The 17,134-nt window shown below is 37.2% G+C and overlaps 1 protein-coding gene across 3 annotated transcripts in view; it reads right to left on the minus strand.

Moving 5' to 3' along the window:
• Positions 1-1,500: 1,500 nt before the first annotated feature.
• SNX6 (sorting nexin 6) overlaps positions 1,501-17,134 on the minus strand; it is a 57,056-nt gene continuing 41,422 nt past the window's right edge. For 2 of the 3 annotated variants that reach the window (XM_024118385.3, XM_055088380.1), the window contains 3 exons: positions 7,249-7,408; positions 7,081-7,166; positions 1,501-2,191 (listed from right to left, as the gene is read on the minus strand). In XM_024118385.3, the coding sequence (XP_023974153.1) occupies positions 2,138-2,191; positions 7,081-7,166; positions 7,249-7,408 (300 nt within the window). In that variant the 3' untranslated portion in view covers positions 1,501-2,137. Of the gene's footprint in view, positions 2,192-6,183; positions 6,241-7,080; positions 7,167-7,248; positions 7,409-17,134 lie in introns of all 3 variants that reach the window. The other variant, XM_055088381.1, reaches the window with a different exon arrangement.

Genomic DNA, 17,134 nt, shown 5'->3' on the forward strand with positions numbered 1-17,134 from the left:
GCATCATGCGGGGGAAACCCCAGACTGTCCATTGCTGGCTTGTCTCTGCCACTAGGCGTCTTCCCGTCGCACCTTTGCGGCCCTCAGGCAGGAGATGGTTAAGAAGTTTTATGAATGCCACAACTCACCAGGGCTGGCTACTTTTATCAGGGACTAGCAGTGAGCTATGGAATAAACCTTTCAATTGTTCTGGACGTACAAAGTAAATCTCTCCCGTATGACCTCGACGGAGCAACACACATTCTTTCCCTTATCTGTACGTTTTGTTAGTGAGAAGACCCCCGGACAGTCATCAACTCATTAATACATGTGTTTAGTAAGCACCCCTCACCTCCCCACACTCATGTGCAGCACACAATTGCTGCTTCCTGTCTACGCCCACCCCGTCAGTAAACCAAAGGGCCAAGGGATGTACTTTCCACTGTACTTCTTTCCCAGAAAAAGGCCACCTCGGTAGAAACACATTAGCTGACGGATGTGTGAAAAATTGTGTACCTTTTTGCTCTGAACTTGCTATTTTTTAGCACATTTATTAATCCTCACAACACCCCTGTGAGGTAGGTCAATATGTCTTTTATGGTAGAGAGGTCGAGTGAACCTTGTGGTCTGAGGCCACAAGGGCAGCCACTGAAGGGACTGCTCCCGAATCCAGAAGCTACGGCCCTCCACCCCATGTTCACCCACTAGTGGGCATCGCAGGGGCATATTCTCACCAGTGAAGGGGACATGGAGGACAAAACAATCTCTCAAGCAACACAAACATCAACAGTTCAAATGCACTGAGGAACGTCAATAAGAGAGAAACATTGACCCAGCACACCAGTGAGGCAAGAGACATGCAGCAGGAAAGGCTGGAATCATAGCGACTAGTCCTGAGAACCAGGCAGGTGTTCTTCAAAACGGTTTGGGAAAACAAACTAGGAACGTTGTGGAATGGTGACCAACCCAGAGGCCTGTGGTTTCCACATGGGAAACAACTTAGAGAGTGTGGAAAAATCCAACCACGCAATCTAATTTTAAACTAGGAATAACAATGTTCGTTCACATTAGAAAGGCCAATAATATCTGTAATGTAGCTACTGACAGTATCCTTTTTGTACTGCAACTTTTATTCCAAATATTCCAACTTTCCCCCACTGACAAGTGCTGTTCCCTGTAGCACGCCTCTTTCTCTCTACATACCAGTCTATACACTGGTGTATGTTGCACGGTTAATTAGCTGAACTAGGGGTGGAATCCTGGAAAGCACAACAGACCATACTCTCTGTTCCTGTTTTAGAAACAGCTGTCTCTAACCTGTCTCTGCCCAATTCCATCTTATATGAAGTGCTAAAAGCACACAGAAAAGTTCATTCTTTTGTAAAGTGGTGAACTTGGTTCGATACGCCATTTTAAAAGAAATAAGAAAAAAGAAAAACTAAGACCTGCACTGTAAAAGCATAATATAGGAGTAGATTATAGCTACTCCAAATTTTAGAGTGACCACAAAGTTAAAAACTATTACTGTTATCACTGTTTATTTGACAATAGTTCGTTTAGTCTACAAGTTTAAGGCAAACATACTAATGCATTTGCTTTTCTTCAGAAATCATACTTAAAAAGATTATGTAAAGTCTGTCCCAAAACTTCTAAGAAACGTTCATTAATTAAAAATAAGTCTCATTAAGATGCTTTACCAGGATACAAGAGTGAACTAAGGTGGTGTACAATGTTTTTTTAAAACAAAATTCAAAAAAAGGTAACGGCAATCCTTATCTTGTTTACACAATGTATTTTGAAAGGGTTAAACTTCAGAAATTAAAGGTAAATAAGATTGGCAGCCATAAGGAATACTATTCATAAAATAAACACAGTTCTAGAGGCTACTTAAAAAAAGGCAGTACTTTGGGCTTCTGAAGAGAAGGGCGCGATGATCATCAACTGTCTGCGGCGCAGGCGCAGGCACGCAGGTCCCATCGTGCAGCCCACAGCACCCGAGGGCGGCACCGCGCCATTGTTTCTCAGAAAAAGGGAGAGTAGATGCACTTTGTCAGCTGTTTCTTTTGTTTCCAGTGAGCAATAAATGTCTAGCATCATTAAGAAAAAAAATAAAATCTGACGGAAGGCAGCCCTTTTTAACTGGAAGGCAGAGTGTGGCTTATGTGTCTCCATTTAACACTGCCAGGCAATTCTGCAGCAACTGTAGGTTACCCTAAAAAGGGAGGGAAAATAAATGAAGTTCAAACCGTGTGAAAGACTCTTACTGAAAATATACAGTATGAGAAATCACATAACTTTACATTTACGATATCAGGATTTTGAAGCCATTTATTATATACAAATAAAGGTTTAAAGACGTAAAATTACAGAATTTGTTCCATGCACAATATTTTCCACATACCAGATTATTCAGTAAATTTCCATCTAGACCAATATTAATATTTGGCATGCTCTAGTGAGAGTTATAAAATATGCCCTTTGTATGCAGATTAAACCACTGAGTATGTTCTGATTGTAAGACAGATTCTTATCACATTCCTTTAGCCATTAAAATATAGCATTAGATTTATAGCACTTTTTATAAAAACAGTAAGATTACATACAGAAGTATTCTATAAAATTCATACCTAAATGCCCATTTGTAAAACATGTGAACTGGCATCCACATTTAGAGACATATAAAGGCAAATTTAAGTATATTTAGGTTACATTAATATATAAACAGGAATGAAGGAAAACCTCCTCCTTAGAGTAGAAAGTCAACTAAAATGTATAAAAGAATGATGGAATTAGAAAATAACCATTTGGCGATCATCATCATCATAATTGACTCAAGCAAAAATCATGAATGGACGCCAAAAGCAGTATGGGACTAAAATGCCAATACTGTAGCCATCAGCTATGTGCAGCTGCATAATTAAAATTTCTGTTAATTAAAATGAAATAAAAACTCAGTTCCTCAGTTGCATTACTCACATTTCAAGTCTTCAATAGCCACACATGACTAGTGCCAACCACACTGGACAGTGCTGATTACAGAATATTCCCACCATGGCACAAAATTTTATTGGTCGGTGCTGGTTAAGTGATGGGGTATTTAACAGTCTCGGGTACCTCCCCACAGAATACTTCTTAATCCAAAGTATAAAATATCAACTTTGCCACTGTGAAGCCTGCAGACATCACTTTAAGCAAATGATCAAAGTTGTACATTGCCAGTAAGGCAACTGATCAACAGCATGTGCCTCCTCCTGTGTGATGCACCAAGAAGATCTGACATCACTTCTGGGTGGAATTCCTGTCCAAAGTGCAAAACCTAAACCCACTAATTAGACAAACCCAAAGTGAGGGGCATTCTATAAGCCTGTGCTTTAACAGTGTCCAATGTTATGAAATACAAAGATTCAGCAACTTTTCCAGATTACAGAAGTCTAAGAAGACACGTGCACTGAATGCAACACATTCTCTTGAATTTCCTTTTGCCATTAGGACATTATTGGGACAACTGGGGAAATGTGAATAAAAGGCCTCTGGATTAGATAACAGAATTATGTTGATATTAATTTCCTCAACTTTATAACTGTACTGAGTATTTAATTACTTGATTTTAGGAAATTCACACTTAAATGTATAAGAGGGAAGAAGCATCATATCTGCAGCTTATTCATATGGTTTAAGACAAAAACAGGTGTGTATAGGAGTGTGTGTGAGAGTATGAGTGTGTGTGTGTGTGTAAAGAGAAACGGGGAGGAAGGGAGGGAAAAGGACAAAGCAGATGCGATAATATGCACATTTGGGGAATCTGGGTGAAGAGTATTCAGGAATTCTTTGTACTTTCCTTGCAATGTTCCTGAAAATCTAAAATTAAGTGAAAAATAAACATCAAACATTTTAGGTGTTCAAGTCAATTTTTGGCCAGTATAAGAACAGAACTGTGACAAATGACTTTGAGCCTGTCTATAGTTATGAAATTACCTTCTTAGATATACTTCTTACAGGTATATTCCTCAAGTGGGACCGCTGAGTCACAGGATGCACATTCTGCAGGCTGACACCTGCCAAACTGCCCTGCCAAAGGTGGACCCTACCTCTGCAACTACAACGGGGTACAAAGGGACTCACATCACACCCTCACAGCTGGCTCATCACTTTTTTTTTTAAACTGCCCTTATCACACATTTTTTACTTCCTTAATAAAGAATCTGAGCCTATTTTCTTTCTTTTTTTTTTTTGAGCCTATTTTCAAGGACACAAAAGTGACCTAACTACCTAGGTTAACTAGATTTCAATTATGTGGCAAAGACATATATACCAGTTACAATAATAAAATCCAAAGTAGTTTCAAACCATCTTGCTTACATTTAACTATTATCTACTCTTTTTGGAATAATTTATGTGGATCCTGGGACCAAAATGAGACTTGTTCAGATTTACAAAGTCATTAAGAAATCTCAGACAACAGAGTAGAGTTGCCCAACCTCAGCACTCCCGACATTTGGGCTGTGCGATCCTTCCTCGTGGGGGCTGTCCGTGTATCGTAGGATGTTGAGCAGCACTCCTGGCCTCTACCCACTACACACCAGCAGTGACCCCCCCACCCCCAGATGCGACAACCACAAATGTCTCCAGAGATTGCTAAATGTCTCCTGGGGGGCAAAATCACCACCAGTTAAGAACCAATGGACTAGAAGAGCTATCAGAAATTTGAACACAGAGAACACATTTCAGGAAGAATTTGAAAAAGTACAGAATCTGGAAACCAGAGGCTGACATCAATCTAAAGCAGGGTCAGCAAACTTTTTTTGTAAAGAGTTATTAAATAGTAAACATTTAGACTCTGAGAGACATTTGGTCTCTGTTTCAACTACTCAACTTTGCTGTAGTAGCATGAAAGCAATCATAGACAAAGCATAAGTGAATAAGCTTAAGCAAATATGCTTGGCTGTATTCCAATAAACCTTAATAGGTTAAATTTGAGTTTCATACAATTATCACATGTCATGAAATATTATTCTTTTGATCTTTTTATAATCATTAAAAAATATGAATGCCATTCCTGGCTCACAGGCTGTACAAAATAGGTTGTAGTTTGTCAACCCCTCCTTAATCTATAACAAAATCCTTGATAGTTTATAACCTCTTTAAAAAGAACAAAAACAGTGAACACTGGAAAACAACACAGGCTCAATAAGAATAAATTATGCCAGGCTTATCAAAACATTTTCATTTTTTTCCTTTTTTTTGGGCCACACTGCATGGCATGCGGGATCTTAGTTCCCCGATCAGGGATCGAACCCACGCCCGCTGCAGGGGAAATGCAGAGTCTTAACCACTGGACCACCAGGGAGGTCCACACATTTTCTTCTGACAGGGTTATTAGCCCAGCAAATCAGACAATGTGTATCTTGATTTTAATGAGTAACTTGATACTCCTTATGTCCTTCACAGATAAAATGGGAAAAATAATGGTTGATAATAGTATAAAAGAATTCGTAACTATCCAAATAAATATAACCAAAGAATATTAATTAATAAGTTAATATCAATTAGTATAGAAAGAAAGGAACTAAACTTTTTTTGGTGCCACTTACTTTCAAAAGGTAGGTTAACAAATATTGATTCCTTTAATCCTGATCAACCTTTTAAATCAAAACTTAGATGAAGACAAAAAAGGGAGTTCATACAAATTACAAATGTCCATCACTTGACAGGATAAACTAGTATAATAGTCAAATACTATATGATCAAACCCAAGTTTCCAAAAGATCTCAATGCGCTGGGCTAAGACGAGCAAGCTTAAATTTAAAGACATAAACGTGGCCTGCAATTACATTCTTAAAATAAGTGCTCAATAAATGAAAAAGTTCTAGAGAGCCATTGTACAACAACATGAATATACTTAATACTACTTAACTATACTCTTAAAAATGGTTAAGATGGTAAATTTTATGTTATGTGTTTCCACAAAATGAAAATAATTACTAAAAAAATTAAACACACAACCACAGGGCGGAGGTTCAAGAAGTGACTTAGAAAGAGAGAAAAAAAGTGTGATTATAGCCAAATCAAGCTGGTGCAATATGGCAGTTAAAAAACCCCATATCTTATACATATAAAACATGCTTGGAGGGGAGGGATAAATTAGGAATTTGGGAGTAACGTACACACTACTATATATAAAACAGATAAACAACAAGGACCTACTGTATAGCACAGGGAACTATACTCAATATTCTGTAATAACCTGTATGGGAAAAGAATCTGAAAAAGAATATATAGATATATATGTATAACTGAATCACTTTGCTGTACACCGAAACCAACACATTGTAAATCAACTATACTTCAATAAAAAATAAATTAGTTAAAAAAAATAGAATAAAACATGCTGTAAGAAGAAATGTGAACAATAATCATTTTATGTATGTAAATGTGTTTCCATTTTCAGGTATAATATTTTAAAAGAGCAATGACAGTAGGGCAATAATACAATAAAAATCTTGTTGAGGTGTATGGGATGAAAAATATTTAGCCAAAGGATGTCTGGCATGGAGAAGAGAAGATATATAGAGAATATGAAGGATTTAAATATCTGAAGGGTAAACTGTGAAAGAGGAATTAAACTTATGTCAAAGTTACACAGAAGTAAATTCGTGCTCATTATAGAGTATACCAAAAATCTCAGTGTAGTTTTAAGCTTTAATAACTTTAGACTTATAAATGGTATAAATTTATCACGAAATAACATGTAAAAGTTTTTAAAAATTTCTTTAATGTTTATAGTTTGGGGAATTTTGAATACATTTAAAATTTTCAGTCCCTTTGAAGATGGCAAATGTTAAATAAAATTTTAAGTGATGTAAGATTTTTTTTTTAACAACTAGTCAAAAAATGATACTGTTTTTCCATATTAGGTACTAGAGTCTTGAAAAGCTGACCGTTATAGACATTATAGATATTTTTCTTGTTTAAGTTAGATAACCTTTAAAATCCCTCTCAATTCTAAGATTCTCTATTTTTAAAATTAGTATAAAGTTTCATAACTGACTCATTTCTAAATTGTAAGTCACTTAAATTATTAAATCTTTAATATGATACTACCTTTGCATGCTTCAGTTCTAACTCTGCCAGTTCCACTAAATTTTTTCTGAATGCAGCAACTCTTCTTGTCTTAAAATCTATAAGCTCTGTGAACAAAACAAATTAGGATTAACTATTTATATGATAGTCTAAAACATACCTTATGATTAAAGGTTAATATAAGAGTACCTTGTTTTGCAGATTCAGATATTTTTTCAAATTTCTGACAACATAACTGTTGGGACGTTTCAGCCTGCAGAACATCTTTATTTTTTGCTCTTGCTTTATCCAGTGCTTTATTAGCATTTTCATAATCCACTAGTGACCTAGATCTTCGATACAGGAGATCCTATAAAACAGAATGCTTCATGGTAATATATGCTGCATGTTTCTAGTAGCTGCCTGCAGCCACTGCCACCCCCATCACCAGAGCTAACACACAGTGAATGCCACGTCATTCTTGTAAATTATTTTGGTAACAGCTTTAGAGATATAATTCAAATCACCACATAACTCACTCATTTATTTATTTTTAAAATTTATTTATTTATTTGGTTGTGCCAGATCTTAGTTGCAGCAGGCAGGCTCCTTAGTTGCGGCTCACCAGCTCCTTAGTTGTGGCATGTGAACTCTTAGTTGTGGCATGCATGTGGGATCTAGTTCCCTGACCAGGGATTGAACCTGGGCCCCCTGCATTGGGAGCTCAGTCTTAACCACTGTGCTACCAGGGGAGTCCCTAACTCACTCATGTAAGTGCACGGTTCAATGGTTTGTAGTATGCTCACAGAGTTATGTAACCAGCACTAGCCTCAATTTTAGAACATTTTCGTCACCCAAAAAGAAACCAGGTCCTTTAGCAGTCACTCTCCATTTCCTTCCACACCCCCCACCTCCAGCCATGGACAACCATGAATCTGCTTTCTGTCTCTATAGATTTGCTTATTTTGGACATTTCATTAAAAAAGGAATCAGGGACTTCCCTGGTGGCGCAGTGGATAAGACTCCACGCTCCCACAGCTTGCCGCAACTAAGACCCTTCGCAACCAAATAAATAAATAAATAAAATATTTTAAAAAGGAATCATATAATATGTGGCCTTTTGTATCTGGCTTTTTTTTTTTTTCCTTTTTGGCTGTGCTGCAGCTTGCGGGATCTTAGTTCCCTGACCAGGGATTGAACCTGGGCTCTTATCAGTGAAAGTGCAGAGTCCTAAACACCGGATCGCCAGGGAATTCCCATGTCTGGCTTTTTCACTTAGCATAAAGTTTCAAGTTCATCCGTTTTACAGCATGAATCAGTACTTCATTCCTTTTATTGCTAAATCATATTTCATTGTATGGACATACCACATTGATTTATCCATTCGTCAGCTGACAGACAATTTGGTTTGTTTCCACTTTTTGGCTATTTCATAATAATGCTGTTATGAACATGTGTGTACAAGTTTTTGTGTGGACATGTTTTCACGTTTCATTTCTCTCTCACATCTCATTACTTAGGAGTGGAATTACTGGGTCACCTTGTAACTCTATGTTGATCTTTTGAGAAATTGCCAGACTATTTCCAAAGTGACTGCACCATTTTACATTTTCCCACCAAAACTATATGAGGGGTCCAATTTCTCCAGATCCTTGTCAATACTGTTATGTCGTTTTGATTACAGCCGCCTAGTAGGTGTGAAGTGATATAGCACTGTGGTTTTAATGTGCATTTCCCTGAGGGCTAAAGACGTTGAGCATCTTTTTACGTATTTATTGGCCATTTGTATATCTTCTTTGTCTTTTGCCCACTTTTAAATTGGACTCTGTCTTTTTACTGTTATAAGAGTTCTTTACATATTCTGAATACCAGTCGCTTATTAGGAACTTACATGATTTCCAAATATTGGGCTGGTCAGAAAGTTTGTTCGTAACATCTTATGCAAAAGCCGGAATGAACTTTCTGGTCAACCCGATATTTTCTCCTGGTCTGTGGGTTTTTTCATTTTTCTCGATAGTGTTTTTGATACAAAAAACTTTAAACAAAAGTTTTTAAAATTTTAATAAAGTCCAATTTATTATTTTTATTTGGTTGGTGTGCTTCTGGTTATATCTAAGAAATCAATGCCTAATTAAGGAAATCAAGAAGATTTATGTTTATGTTTTCTTCTAAAAATGTTATAGTTTTAGCTCTTACATTTAGATCTTTGATCCATTTTGAGTAAATTTTCTATCCATGGTGTGAGGAAGGTCCAACTTTATTCTTTTTCACATGACCATTCAGTTGTCCCAGTACCTTCTGTTGAAAGTCTATTATTTTCCTCACTAACTATATTGTCTTAGCACTCTGTCAAAAATCAACTGACTGTTTCGTCAGCAAAATAGGAATAGAAGTAACACCCTCAACTTGATAAAGAACATCTACAAAAAACCTACAGCTAACATCATACCTAATAGTGAAAAACTAGAAGCTTTCCCACTAATATCAGGAACAACACACGGATGTCCCATCTCACCACTCTTTCTCAATATTGTACTGTAGGTCCTAGCTAATACAATAAGAAAAAGAAATAAAAAGTATACAGATTGGAAAGGAAGAAACAAAACTATCTTTTGTTTACAGATGACAGATAACAAGACTGTTTATATATAGAAAAACTCCTGGAATTAATAAATGAGTATAATAAAGTTTTACGAGAGAACATCAGTATACAAAAGTAGATTGCTTTCTTCTATACCAGCAATGAACAAGTGAAATTGGAAATTAAAAACACAATATGATTTACATTAATTAGCACTCCAGAGAATGAAATACTTAGGTATTAATCTAACAAATCATGTACAACTTTTGAGGAAAACTATAAAACTCTGATAAAAGAAATCAAAGAACTAAATAAATGGAGAGATATTCCATGTTTATGGATAGGGAGACTCAATATTGTCAAAATCAGTTCTTTCCAAATTGATCTACGGATTCAACATAATCCCAATCAAAATCCTGGCAAGTTATTTTGTAGACATCAACCGATTCTAAAGTTTGTATGGAAAGGCAAAAGACACAGAATAACACAACAGTGAAGGAGAAGAACAAAGTCAGAGGACTGACACTACCTACTTTAAACCTTTCTATAAAGCTACAGTAATCTAGACAGTGTGGTACTGGTCAAAGAACAGACAAATAGATCAATACAACAGAATAGAGAGCCCAGCACTAGACTCACACAAATAGAGCCAACTGATCTTTTGACAGAGGAGCAAAAGCAATACAATGGAGAAAAGATAATCTTTTCAACAAATGGTGCTGGGAAACCTGGATATCCACACGCAAAGAAACGAATTTATACACAGCCCTTACACCCTTCATGAAAATTAACTCAATGGATCATAGACCTAAATGTAAAATGCAAAACACAGAAGAAAATCCATATGACCTTGGGCTTGGTGATGACTTTTTAGATACAACACCAAAGGGATGATCCAAGAAAGAAATAATTGGTAAGTTGGACTTCTTTAAAATTAAAAATTTCTGGGACTTCCCTGGTGGCATTTATTTTTCAGTGAAGCTTTATGGTTTTTTACATACCACTCCTGAATGTTCTTTAAAAAGAGTTATTCCTGGGCTTCCCTGGTGGCGCAGTGGTTGGGAACCCGCCTGCCAAGGCAGGGGACACGGGTTCGAGCCCTGATCCCACATGCCGCAGAACAACTAAGCCTGTGTGCCACAACTACTGAGCCTGCGCTCTACAGCCCGTGAGCCACAACTACTGAGCCCATGCGCCCTAGAGCCCGCATGTCACAACTACTGAGCCCATGTGCCAGAACTACTGAAGCCTGCGCGCTCTAGGGCCCGCGTGCTGCAACTACTGAGTCTGCGTGTTGCAACTACTGAAGCCCGTGCACCTAGAGCTCTTGTTCTGCAACAAGAGACACCACCGCAATGAGAAGCCCACGCACTGCAACAAAGAGTAGCCCCCGCTTGCCACAACTAGAGAAACCCTGCATGCAGGAACAAAGACCCAACGCAGCCAAAAATAAATAAATAAATAAATAAATAAATAAATAAAATTAAAAGAAGAAAATAAAATAAAATTTAAAATGTCTGCTCAGCAAAAGACAGTATCAAGAAGACAAGCCACCAGACCAAGAAAAATTTTTTACAAGCTATTTGATAAAAAGGACTGCTATCCAAAGTACACAAAGAACTCTTAAAACTTAACCACCCAAGTAAAGAATCGGCCAAAGACCTTTTTTTTCAAGACAGACACCTCACCAAAGAAGACAAAGAGGTGGCATACAATAAGCTTGTGAAAAGATGCTTCACATCAAATGTCATCACGGAAATGCAAATTAAAATGACATACCACTACACACCTTGTTAGAATGGCCAAACTCTACAATTCTGACAATACCAAATGCTGGTGAGGATGTTAAGCAACAGGAACTCTCATTCATTGCTGGTGAGAATGCAATGATATAGGCACTTTGGAAGACAGTTTGATAGAACTAAACATACTCTTATCATACGATCTAGTGATTGTGCTCCTTGTTATTTATTACTCAAAGGAACTGTACTGATAAATGTACAGCAGCTGTACTGATAATTGCCAAAACTCAGAAGCAACCAAGATGTCCTTCAGTAGGTCAGTGGATAAATAAACTTGATATATCAAGGCAACAGAATGTTATTCAGTGCTAAAGAGAAATGACCTATCAAGCCATGAAAAGACATAGAGGAAACTTAAATGCACATTAAGTGCATTTAAGTGAAGAAGCCAAAATGAAAAGACCCAACTATACGACATTTTGGAAAAGGCAAAACTATGAAGGCAATTAAAAAATAAACAGGGGTTAGGAGGAAGGCAAGTGAATAGATGGAACACAGGATTTCTGGGGCAGTAAAATTATTCTGTAAAATCAAGCCTCGGTAAATTTAAGAAAATTGAAAAAAAAAAAACAGCTAAAAGAAAATCGAAATTTTATCAAGTATCTTTCCTGACCACAACACTATGAGACCAGATATCAATTACAGGAGAAAAACTGTAAAAAATAAAAACACATGGAGGCTAAATAATACGCTACTAAATAACCAAGAAATCACTGAGGAAATCAAACAGGAAATCAAAAAATACCTAGAAACAAATGACAATGAAAACATGACGACCCCAAACCTATGGGATGCAGCAAAAGCAGTTCTAAGAGGGAAATTTATAGCAATACAATCCTACCTCAAGAAACAAGAAAAATCTCAAATAAACCACCTAAACTTACACTTAAAGCAAGTAGAGAAAAGAAGAACAAAAAACCCCCAAAGTTAGCAGAAGGAAAGAATTCATAAAGATTAGATAAGAAATAAATGAAAAAGAAATGAAGGAAATAATACCAAAGATCAATAAAACTAAAAGCTGGTTCTTTGAGAAGATAAACAAAACTGATAAACCATTAGCCAGACTCATCAAGAAAAAAAGGAAGACTCAAATCAACAGAGTTAGAAATGAAAAAGGAGAAGTAACAACTGACACTGCAGAAACACAAAAAATCATGAGAGACTACTACAAGCAACTGTATGCCAATAAAATAAACAACCTGGAAGAAATGGACAAATTCTTAGAAAAGTACAAGCTTCCAAGACTGAACCAGGAAGAATAGAAAATATCAACAGACCAATCACAAGCACTGAAACTGAAACTGATTAAAAATCTTCCACCAAACAAAAGCCCAGGACCAGACGGCTTCACAGTGAATTCTATCGAATATTTAGAGAAGAGCTAACACACCTATCCTTCTCAAACTCTCCCAAAATACAGCAGAAGGAGGAACACTCCCAAACTCATTCTACAAGGTCACCATCACCGATACCAAAACCAAAGATGTCACACAAAAAAACTAGAGGCCAATGTCACTGATGAACATAGATGCAAAAATCCTCAACAGTGGGCTTCCCTGGTGGCGCAGTGGTTGAGAATCTGCCTGCCAATGCAGTGGACATGGGTTCGAGACCTGGTCTGGGAAGATCCCACATGCCGCGGAGCAACTAGGGCCGTGAGCCACAACTACTGAGCCCGCACGTCTGGACCCTGTGCTCCGCAACAAGAGAGGTTATGATAGTGAGAGGTCCGTGCACCGTGATGAAGAGTGGCCCCCCGCTTGCCGCAACTAGAGAAAGCCCTCGTACAGAAACGAGACCCAACACGGTCAAAAAAACCAAAAAACACACCAAAAAAACACTGAAATAAATCACATTTCACTTTAAAAAAAAAAAAAAGACAAGGGAGCCCACTCTCACCTCTATTATTCAACATAGTTTTGGAAATTTTAGGCATGGCAATCAGAGAAGAAAAAGAAATAAAAGGAATACAACTCAGAAAAGAAGAGGCAAAACTGTCACTGTTTGCAGATGACATGATATTATACACAGAGAATCCTACAGATGCTACCAGAAAACCACTAGAACTAATCAATGAATTTGGTAAAGTAGCAGGATACAAAATTAATGCACAGAAATCTCTTGCATTCCTACACACTAATGATGAAAAATCTGAAAGAGAAATTAAGGAAACCCTCCTACTTACCACTGCAACAAAAAGAATAAAATACCTAGGAATAAACCTACCTAAGGAGGCGAAAGACTTGTACTCAGAAAACTATAAGACATTGATTAAAGAAACCAAGGACGATACAAACAGATGGAGAGATATACCACATTCTTGGATTGGAAGAATCAACATCGTGAAAATGACTATATTACCCAAAGCAATCTACAGATTCAATGCAATCCCTATCAAACTACCAATGGCATTTTTCACAGAAGTAGAACAAAAAATTTTACAATTTGTATGGAAACACACAGAAGACCCTGAATAGCCAAGGCAATCCTGAGAAACAAAAACGGAGCTGGAGGAATCAGGCTCCCTGACTTCAGACTATACCACAAAGCTACAGTAATCAAGACAGTATGGTACTGGCACAAAAACCATAGATCAATGGAACAGGATAGAAAGCCCAGAGATAAACCCACTCACATATGGTCACTTTATCTTTGACAAAGGAGGCAAGAACATATACAATGGTGAAAAGACAGCCTCTTCAATAAATGGTGCTGGGAAAACTGGACAGCTACAGGTAAAACAATGAAATTAGAACACTTCCTAACACCATACACAAAAATAAACTCAAAATGGATTAAAGACCTAAATGTAAGGCCAGATACTATAAAACTCTTAGAGGAAAACATAGGCAGAACACTCTATGACATCAATCATGGCAAGATCCTTTCTGACCCACCTCTTAGAGAAATGGAAATAAAAACAAAAATGGGATCTAATGAAACTTAAAAGCTTTTGCACAGCAAAGGAAACCATAAACAAGATGAAAGGGCAACCCTTGGAATGCGAGAAAATATTTGCAAACAAAGCAAGTGACAAAGGATTAATCTCCAAAATATACAAGCAGCTCATGCAGCTCAATATCAAAAGAAAAACAAAAGACCCAATCCAAAAATGGGCAGAAGACCTAAACAGACATTTCTCCAAAGAAGATATACAGATTGCCAACAAACACATGAAAGGATGCTCAAAACAAACAACCCAATCCAAAAATGGGCAGAAGACCTAAATAGACATTTCTCCAAAGAAGATATACAGATTGCCAACAAACACATGAAAGGATGCTCAACATCACTAATCATTAGACAAATGCAAATCAAAACCACAATGAGGTATCGCCTCATACTGGTCAGAATGGCCATCATCAAAAAAATCTACAAACAATAAATGCTGGAGAGGATGTGGAGAAAAGGGAACACTCTTGCACTGTTGGTGGGAATGTAATTGATACAGCCACTATGGAGAGCAGTATGGAGGTTCCTTAAAAAACTAAAAGTAGAACTACCATACGACCTAGCAATCCCACTCCTGGGCATATACCCTGAGAAAACCATAATTCAAAAAGAGTCATGTACCAGTGTTCACTGCAGCTCTATTTACAACAGCCAGGACATGGAAGCAACCTAAGCATCCATCAAGCATCCACCTAAGCATTCCATTGCACATATAGGCAATGGAATATTACTCAGCCATAAAAAGAAACGAAATTGAGTTATTTGTAGTGAGGTGGATGGACCTAAAGTCTGTCACACAGAGTGAAGTAAATCAGAAAGAGAAAAACAAATACCATATGCTAACACATATATATGGAATCTAAAAACAAAAATGGTTCTGATGAACCTAGGACACGAATAAAGATGCAGACATAGAGAAAGGACTTCAGGACATGGGAGGTGGGAGCTGGGACGAAGTGAGAGAGTAACACTTACATATATACACTACCAAATATAAAATAGATAACCAGTGGCAGGCAGCTGCATAGCACAGGGAGATCAGCTCGGTGCTTTGTGACCACCTAGGAGGTGGGAGGGAGGCTCAAGAGGCAGGGGATATGGGGATATATGTATACATATAGCTGATTCAGTCTGTTATACAACAGAAACTAACACACCATTGTAAAGCAATTACATTCCCATAAAAACGTAAAAAAAAAAAAAAAAAAAAAATTCTGGGGCTTCCCTGGTGGCGCAGTGGTTGAGAGTCCGCCTGCTAATGCAGGGGATATGGGTTTGTGCCCCGGTCTGGGAAGATCACACATGCCGTGGAGTGGCTAGGCCCATGAGCCATGGCTGCTGAGCCTGAGCATCCGGAGCCTGTGCTCCGCAACGGGAGAGTCCACAACAGTGAGAGGCCCACGTACCGCCAAAAAAAAAAAAAAAAGAAAAAAAAAAAAGAAAAATTCGGTATGATGCTTATGTCATTAGACATTTGTCCAAACCCACAGAATGTACAACACCAAGAGTAACGTTAATGTAAGCTATGGTCTTTATTGCTGGGCTTCTTTCACTCATCAAAATTATTTTGAGAGTGATCCATTTTGTTGCGTATATGCATAGCTTATTCCTTTTTATTTGCTGAGTAGCATTCCATTTTACGAATATACCAGTATCTGTTTATCCATTCACCTGCTTGTTGGTGGACACTTGGGTTTTTGCCAGTTTTCGGCTATTACAAATAAAGCTGCTGCAAACACCTGTGGGGACATATGTTTTCAAATACCAGGACTGAAATGACTGGATTATGGGGTAGATGTATGTTTAACTTTTTAAGGAACTGCCAAACTTTTCCAAAGTATTGTACCATAGTCCCACTAACAGTGTGTGAAAATTTCAGTTGCTGTACTTTTTGTCAGAATGTTTCATTTTAGCCATTCTAATTAAGGTGTGTAATAATACCTCATTGTAGTTTTCTCACAATTAAATTTCAATTTTTTCCTGTGGTTACTAAAACATTTGGATTTTCCTTTAAGGCCATGTTCTAAAAAGTTATCTATTAACAATTATATATTATAATAAAATAATAAAGTCTTCAAAACTGAACAATTTATTTTATCCCTGCCCATCCATTGTAAATAGTTCACAAGATACAATCTGACTTAAAATAAATTTGATATGGACAGTGTTATCTGCAAGTACTTAAGTCCTCAAAGTTAAGAAGGTTATTTATAATTTGATAAGGAGTAAAAGAAGGGTGTTCAAAGCACCAATGTTAGATGGGAATTTTCTGTACAACATGTCAATTCATAAATTAACACGGAATTTGGAGTATCTGAGCCACTAAGTTTTCAGTGCTTTTTAGATGTTTTTGTTAAACTTTTTTTTTGATTAGTAAGAGTTTTAGTTTTGCACATAGATTTCCAAAAGGGAACTTGAGATGCCTTAAAATAAAACATACTCCTGTTTTATGGCTCTCTCACCCTCAGTAGAGGACTTACATAGACAAAATTAGGAATCCTTTAGCTGTACAACAGTTATTTGGGGGTTTTACTTTTGTCTTTGCAGGTATTTCACCTGACTAAATATACCAAATTCAATTAAAAAAAAATTCTAGACAAATTCTATCAGGAGTTTATAGAGGAAACTTTTATATGGGGTTCCCTGACCTACAATTTATAAAAGGAGAAAAAAAAAATCATACTTAAAAATATAGGGTTTCCCTGGTGGCGCAGTGGTTGAGAGTCCACCTGCCGATGCAGGGGATGCGGGTTTGTGCCCT

The sequence above is a fragment of the Physeter macrocephalus genome, chromosome 11 (genome assembly GCF_002837175.3).
Source record: "Physeter macrocephalus isolate SW-GA chromosome 11, ASM283717v5, whole genome shotgun sequence".
Lineage (NCBI taxonomy): Eukaryota > Metazoa > Chordata > Mammalia > Artiodactyla > Physeteridae > Physeter > Physeter macrocephalus.